The following is an 8,161-nucleotide window of genomic DNA, read 5'->3' as shown; positions in this document are numbered from 1 at the left end:
TGCCCTCGGGGCATTCAGGCCCGGTCCTTACTCTAAGCAATGCAGCCCGTGCCTCCCTGCCCAGCCCCCACTTGCTAGAGGCAGATGTGGGCATCTGCGTTGCTTCTCCACTGGGAGTTACCATTGGGTGCATAATCTGTGGGTTTTAATTATTTCTTTCTTTTTCCTCCCAGTTATGTTGCCCTCTGAGATTCCAAGGCTCGCCACAGACTCGCCAGTGAGAGTGTTTCCTGGTGTTTGGAAACGTCTCTCTTTTTTAAGACTCCCTTCTGGGGATGGATCTCCGTCCCTACCTCTTTGTCTCTCTTTTTATCTTTTATATTTTTTCCTACCTCCTTTTGGAGACAATGGGCTGCTTCTCTGGGTGCCTGATGTCCTCTGCCAGCATTCAGAAGTTGTTTTGTGGAATTTACTCAGCGTTCAAATGTTCTTTTGATGAATTTGTGGGGGAGAAAGTGGTCTCCCCAGTCCTATTCCTCTGCCATCTTAGGACTGCCCCCTTTTGTGATCTGTTTTGTAACTAACATTCCTACATATATTTTTTTACCTCAGATCTTCAGCAAGAACTACAAAGAAGAAAAGATTCTGGAGAATCAATCAAGTTTCCTGTCAAGTTCCAGTAACGTTTCTGTCTTAACTGCACACAGGAAAGATGAAACACATTCTCAATCTGTATGAAAACATCAACAGTACATCAAGAAATAACTCAGACTGTCCTGCTGTGATTTTGCCAGAAGAGATATTTTTCACAGTATCCATTGTCGGAGTTTTGGAGAACCTGATGGTCCTTCTGGCTGTGGCCAAGAATAAGAGTCTTCAGTCGCCCATGTACTTTTTCATCTGCAGCTTGGCTATTTCTGATATGCTGGGCAGCCTGTACAAGATTTTGGAAAACGTTCTGATCATGTTTAGAAACATGGGTTACCTCGAGCCTCGAGGCAGTTTTGAAAGCACAGCAGATGATGTGGTGGACTCCCTGTTCATCCTCTCCCTCCTCGGCTCCATCTGCAGCCTGTCTGTGATCGCCGCTGACCGCTACATCACAATCTTCCACGCTCTGCAGTACCACCGCATCGTGACCTCACACCGTGCCCTCGTTGTCCTGACAGTCCTCTGGGCAGGCTGCACGGGCAGTGGCATCACCATCGTGACCTTCTCCCATCATGTCCCCACGGTGATTGCCTTCACAGCACTGTTCCCACTGATGCTGGCCTTCATCCTATGCCTCTACGTGCACATGTTCCTGCTGGCCCGCTCCCATGCCAGGAGGACCTCCTCCCTTCCCAGAGCCAACATGAAAGGGGCCGTCACACTGACTGTCCTGCTCGGAGTCTTCATTTTCTGTTGGGCACCCTTTGTCCTTCATGTCCTCTTGATGACATTCTGCCCGGATGACCCCTACTGTGCCTGCTACATGTCCCTCTTCCAGGTGAATGGTGTGTTGATCATGTGTAACGCGGTCATCGACCCCTTCATATATGCCTTTCGGAGCCCAGAGCTCAGGGTCGCATTCAAAAAGATGGTTATCTGCAACCGGTACCAGTAGAATGATTGGTCCCTGACTTTAGGAGCCACGAGGATACACTGTCAGGGACAGTGTAGCGTGACAGACCAACAACACTAGGACTCCTTTCCTCCTCCTCCCCAACTGTCCTTCCCTTCCCTAGAGCACACGAGGATAATTCCACTAACTCTTGTTGTAATAGCTCAATTCCATGTGAACAGCCTTGCTATAGGTACAACTCCTATAGCTTAGAGAGGCAAAATAATTACCAAAAAGGCCAGAATACAAAGCACATACCACAGTACACATGTGAGAATTCTGAGGTAAGGAAATGTTTGTTCTTCTATAGATAACTAGCTAGCCTATCATGGGGTGGCCTCTCCTAAGTGCTAGGACAAGCACTCAGGATATGGACTACAGGATTTTTGTAAGCCAAAGGTGCCAATAAGTTGCTGCAGCTGCAGTGCCACACAGAGCTCCTGCCCGCCACCTGCTCTCCTTTCTGCCCACCTGCTTTGCTGTGCACCATCTCCAGTCTTTCTACAAACAGGCAGGATTCATCTTAGAGTCAAATAACCAGCTTTGAGTTTCCAATAATAAAGGAAGCTTCTCCATTAGATTTCTTGGCTAACTCAGCATCCCACTGGCCTTAAAGTATTTTCCTGGTTAAAACTCCTTATGCTTTAGAAGCATAAATTTCAAAGGAAGAAATAAATATTTAATCCATTTGGTTCCTATGTAGGACTAAATAAAGGCCAGAGGAGAACTGTGGCAAAATGAAGACGGTATACCCAACCCTTGTGAATCTGCCCCGTGCATGTGTACTCGGTCACTCAGTTGTTTCCAACCCTTTGAGACCCCATGGACTGCAGACCTCCAGGCACCTCAGTCTGTGGGATTTCCCAGCAGGAATACTGGAGGGGGTTGCCACTTCCTCCTCCAGGGGATCTTCCCAACCCAGGGATAGAACCTGCATCTCTTGTGTCTCCTGTATTGGCAGGTAGATTCTTTACCACTACACCACATAGGAAGCCCATACCTGTCCAAACATAGAAGTAAACGGAAAAAGTCAACATGTCCCAAAATGCATTTTATGGACTAAGTAGAGAATGTGTGTGTTCACCAGGTTTTTGGACAATGAGGGAAACCAAGACCATAACAACATTTCAAGACAGAGCTGTTACTGAGACCCAAGCCAGAGACCAGTGAAAAACATTTAACCTCATTCCACAGATGAGTCTGAGGCAGACAGCATCACTGAAGAATTTCCTCCTACTAGAGCCACAGGAAAGATGCCAGATACTGACAAGTGGCATCCCCGGCAAGATAAAAGAAACACAAATTGTAGGTTCATCTGTTTTTAAAGACAAAGCTTAAAGAAGAAGCAAATTCTGATCCTAAGTCTTTGCTGAGTCACAGATTAATTTACAGGGATGAGCGATGGAAAAGACAAAGAGGCCAGATCTGCAGGGACACTGAGCTGAGCGGCTCAGGAGCCAGCAAGAGGGACGGTGTCTTGGGAAGAGGCACTTCTTGTCCCCCAGAGTTTCCCTGAGCTGCTGAGAGGAGAAGCCAGCCACAAACAGGACTGCTGGTCGGGTGATGGGTAGGGTATTCGGTGTGGGGAGGGCAGGAGCTTAAGAAGCAGAAGGGAAACACAGAGTTAAAGGGGAGGCTGCTGGGGTAGATATCCAAAAGGTCAATAATTCACTTGAAGGCGAAACCCAGCGTCTTCCGCACCTCCATCCTCCAGAAATCCTTCTTTGGTCCTTCCCCTTCACCAAATAAATGACAATACCCCTTTCTCCTCTAATACCTCTTGAGAGAACATCCAGGACAAAGGTGAAAAGAAGCAAAGACTGAGGAATTCCTTATACTTTTCTTCACTTTAACAGATAAGCTTTATAAATTTCACCAATATGCTTACTTTTTGAAAATTAACTTTCATCAAATTAAAAACGTTCTTTTCCTGCCTACTTTCCTAACAGTATTTTTATCGTTGATCAATGCTGAATTTTATTTAATGCTTTTTCAGATGATCATTTTTCCTCCTTTAATTTATTAATGTGGTACATCAGATTAATAAATTTTTAATAATTGGGCTATCTTTGCAAACTTCAAATGAAGATCAATATGTATTATAGCAACCATGGACATATTTACAAAACTAAAATTTGTTTTAGAAAAGATTTATTTTTATTTATACTTTTACATACTTGAAATTACCTTGAAGGTATAATTTAATTTATATTTCATGAATGACCTTTAGTGAATTTTATGAGAAATGAGAACAGTACCAAAAAATAAAAACCCAAGGTACATGCTTTCCAGGGAATTTTATTTCCCTGTCAGTCCAGGGGTTAGGGCTGGGTACTTTTACTGCTGGGTCCCAGGTTCAACCCCTGGTCTGGGAATTAAGATCATGCAAGCTGCATGGTGCAACAACAACAAAAGGTATGTGCATTCCATAAATATTCATTTTAAAATAAAGGAAAAGAAATTCTACATGGGCTATTTAGTTGGCTACTCCTCTATGTATATGTAGTGATTTTTAAAACCTATTTTGTGCAGATCCATATTGCTACACATGCAACAGTTTATAGCTAGCAAGTCTCACAATCAGGGTGACAATATCCCACTGACATTACAACATGATCGTTAAAGAAACAGCAAACAACTGTTATTTTACTGACATGTATATTTAAGATCTATTATTTGCAAAGGATTGCTGAGAAACTAATCCAGTTATTCCTCTTTGCAAATCTACATGTATGCTTCTTTATCCATATAAGTGCAGTTTGCACTAGAACTAAAAGTTCTGATAGTATGTTGCTGCTGCTGCTGCTAAGCCACTTCAGTCGTGTCTGACTCTGTGCGACCCCATAGACGGCAGTCCACCAGGCTCCTCTGTCCCTGGGATTCTCAAGGCAAGAACACTGGAGTGGGTTGCCATTTCCTTCTCTAATTTAATAGTACATTCAGTTCAGTTCAGTTGCTCAGTCGTGTCTGATTCTTTGCAATCCCATGAATCACAGCACACCAGGCCTCCCTGTCCATCACCAACTCCCGGAGTTCACTCAAACTCACCTCCATCGAGTCGGTGATGCCATCCAGCCATCTCATTCTCTGTCGTCCCCTTCTCCTCCTGCCCCCAATCCCTCCCAGCATCAGAGTCTTTTCCAGTGAGAGACTCTAAATACATGTATATTCTCGTTCAGTAAAAGTACATCTTTCTTCACATCTCCTAATGTCTCAGGTCAGACTTTGACTAAATTCATCAGAACTCTGTGAAAATAAGGATGGCAGAGGGCAGGAGGACCTACAAAAATAAAGTAGACTCCAGAACAGTGTCTCTTGCTTCCATTGGGATATTAATAAATGTACCTAACTTAATTCCTTAAGAAAGTTTTATGTTAGTAGAAGCTATATGATAGCTGAGGTAACAAATCCCATGAGCTTTAAATCTGTTAAAAGTCTTCATTTTATCTTTCCCTATTTAATCCTTTACTGTTTTCTGCAGGTTTCAGCAGTCTGGAGTTTGTTGGATAAGACCATGATGTCATACAGACTTTAAGCAGGATGTCTTGCAGCACTTGCTGAAGAGTGCTAAAACTCCTCTTGGGCTCCCTTCCTCCTGCCTTTTTGATGATATCCAACCCAGGAGTGCTGGGATCACTGAAAACTGTCCCAATACTAACAAAGCTAAAACGTTGATCAAATAAATTCATAGAATGTCTAGAAGTGGCAAGAACTTCCTTTTACAGATAGAAAAGCACTGTTACAAGAGGTGAGAGTGATTCAAACTCCACATCACTGAGTCCTAATCCCAGTTCCATGTGTATTACTTATATAACCTTGAACAAGATATTTAACTTCAGTAAGATTTCATCATTCCACCAGTTATATAGGGACCACAGTACTACCTGTCACAGAGAATTTTGTGAGAAATAAATTTAAAAATGCAAGTTTAGTACTATGCTTGGAGCATGCTAAATGCTTGATACAAATTAGTGTCTACTGTCATTGTCATTGCTATTATTATTATTATCATGGGCCTTGGTAAAGAATCTGCCTGAAATGCAGGAGACACGAATTCAATCCCTGGGTCGGGAAGATCCCCTGGAGGAGGAAATGGCAATCCACTCCAGTATTCTTGCCATGGAAAACCCCATGGACAGAGGAACCTGAAGGGCTACAGTCCACGGGGTCACAAAGAGTCAGACACGACTAAGTGACTGAACATACACACGTTGTTATTACTCCAATGTCAGACAAGTAGGCAGAGCCTTCTGACCACAGTGTAGAAATGCTGCTGCTTAATATAGTGCTTGGGCTTCCCAGGTAGCTCAGCTGGTAAAGAATCCACCTGCAATGCAGAAGACCCTGGTTCGATTTCTGGGTTGGGAAGTTCCCCTGGCAAAGGGATAGGCTACCCACTCCAGTATTCTTGGACTTCCCTGGTGGCTCAGATGGTAAAGCATCCACCCACAATGCAGAGACCTGGGTTCTATCCCTAGGTTGGGAAGATCCCCTGGAGGAGGGCATGGCAACCCACTCCAGTATTCTTTCCTGGAGAATCCCCATGGACAGAGGAGCCTGGTGGGCTACATACAGTCCATGGGGTCGCAAAGAGTCGGACACAACTGAGTAAGCACAGCACAACTTAATGCTTCCTCTTCTGATTCTCTCACTATAAAGGGCTTATCCACATCCCCTGTTCTCTTAATCTCTAATTCCAAATACTTAAATATAATCAAAAAGGCCATCTCTAAATTCATCATAACAATTAAGAAGAATTTAAGTGTAAATGTCATGCTTTCAGCATCCACATAACCATGGCAAAGGAAAATGTCTAGTTCTAGGAATCCTGAGTGCTTTCCTGATAACTATTTGCATCCTTCTAAGTATTTCCATGACACATTGTCACTACAGCTCTATATTTACAGATTATTTTGTACGGCATTCACTAGTTTAAGTTCAGTTTCTGGAGTCAGAAAGAGCTGGAATCGTGCCTAGGGAAAATACTGAAGGTCTTCAAAGCCCTTTCTCTCATCTATAAACTGGGCTATGACTCCACCTCTGTAAGGGTACACCAAGCCTACACAGTGATCTAGTGAGGACTTGATGAGATAATGCATTTAAAGCACTTACCATACATGATCTGAGAGTTTAAGCCACTGATTCTTAATCTTAGGTTGTGACCAAATTTATAGCAGAGAAAAATATTTCTATCTCTGCAATAAATAAATTTAAAATAATTATTTTTATTAATTTTATTTATTTATAAAAATAGAAAACATTTTAAACATCCTAAGACATATTTAAAATAAAGCCCTGACTTCCACAGGTATGCTGGAGCAGGCTCCTAGAAACCAACCCTTTAGCAGTATAAATTCTGGACACAATTTTAAATACTCAGGGCTCTAAAAAGTGAACAAAAGCAGGGAAGTTTTAGAGAAGAGTTACATCTTGAAGGAAGGGACAGACATAGGTGAGTCTCTATTTTTTAGTTTTGAGCTGAAAGGTGAGAGCCTCAGTGCAGTGCAAGGTGATTAAAATTCTCTTATAAAGTCCACCATCTTTCTTGCCTGAGGGACAAGGCCACCAAAGCTGCCAGAAAATGAAGAGAGGTGTCTTGGAGAGGATAAGCCAGAAAAAAGGAGGCCATAATCTTGTGGACAAACATTGCCCAAGTTTCTGGCTGACTCCTGAACCAAACATGTAGACGGCAGACTCAACATAGCTTGCATTAATGTTTAAAGAACATTTAATTCTCTAAATTTGAACTCTCAGCATTATAAGTGATAAAGGGTTTGCAAGTCAATTGCATACTACATAAAACCATCAAAATTCTTAGAAGCATATAAAAAAATCAGAGTTTCTACAACATAATACTTACAATTTCTAGAATCAAATTCAAAATTAATCAATATATAAACTAGGAAAGTTTATCCTCACTCAAGGAAGAATTCAACCAACAGAAGCAAACCCTGATGACTCAGATGTTGTCAATATCAACAAAAACATTATAAGTGCTACTGAAACAATGTTCCATGGAGTAAGGGAAAATATATGCACAATGAATGAACAAAAATGTAGAAAATATCTTTAGAGAAATAGCGATTTTAAAAATAAAAATGAAGTTTCAGAAATGAAACATACAAAATCTAAAATGAAGCATTCACTGGGTGGGCTCAGTAGTAGAGTGGAGATGACAGCAGAAGAGTTCATAAATTTGAAACTATGTCAGAACTTCCCTGGTGGTCCAGCAGTTAAGAATCCACTCGCCAATGCAGGTGACATGGGTTTGATCCCTGATCTGGGAAGATTCCACATGGCTTGGGGCAACTAAACCCACGTGCCGCAACTACTGAGCCTACGTTCTAGAGTCCGTGAGTCACAACTACTGTGTCCACATGCTGCAACGACTGAAGCCCGCGTGCTCACTCTAGAGCCTTGCTCCGAAACAAGAGAAGCCACCACAGTAAGAAGCCCACGCACCATCAGTATGATAGAGCAGCCCCAACTCGTACAGCAAGTAGTGAAATCACATGCACAGCAACAAAGACCCAGCACGGTCATAAACAAATTAATTAATTCAGGAAAAAACAACTGTGTCAGTAGAAATCATCCAATTTAGAAAGAGAAAGGAAAAAA

General features: G+C 42.4%; 1 protein-coding gene across 1 annotated transcript; it reads left to right on the top strand.

The window, feature by feature from the left end:
* Positions 1 to 620: 620 nt before the first annotated feature.
* MC2R (melanocortin 2 receptor) lies at positions 621 to 1,546 on the top strand. Its single transcript, XM_055416817.2, has one exon. It carries the CDS (start codon positions 653 to 655, stop codon positions 1,544 to 1,546), a length of 894 nt encoding a protein of 297 aa, XP_055272792.2. The 5' UTR covers positions 621 to 652.
* The last annotated feature ends 6,615 nt before the right edge of the window (positions 1,547 to 8,161 follow it).

Source organism: Moschus berezovskii, chromosome 28 (genome assembly GCF_049115385.1).
Source record: "Moschus berezovskii isolate FMDL1 chromosome 28, NW_MosBer_1.0, whole genome shotgun sequence".
In the NCBI taxonomy this organism is placed as follows: Eukaryota; Metazoa; Chordata; class Mammalia; order Artiodactyla; family Moschidae; genus Moschus; species Moschus berezovskii.
The sequence above is the reverse complement of the archived record's forward strand: the minus strand, read 5'-3'. Positions and strand labels throughout refer to the sequence as shown.

Bases quoted from the DNA above. Each gene is read 5' to 3' on its own strand.
- MC2R (XM_055416817.2), top strand. From the start codon at position 653: ATGAAACACATTCTCAATCTGTATGAAAACATCAACAGTACATCAAGA.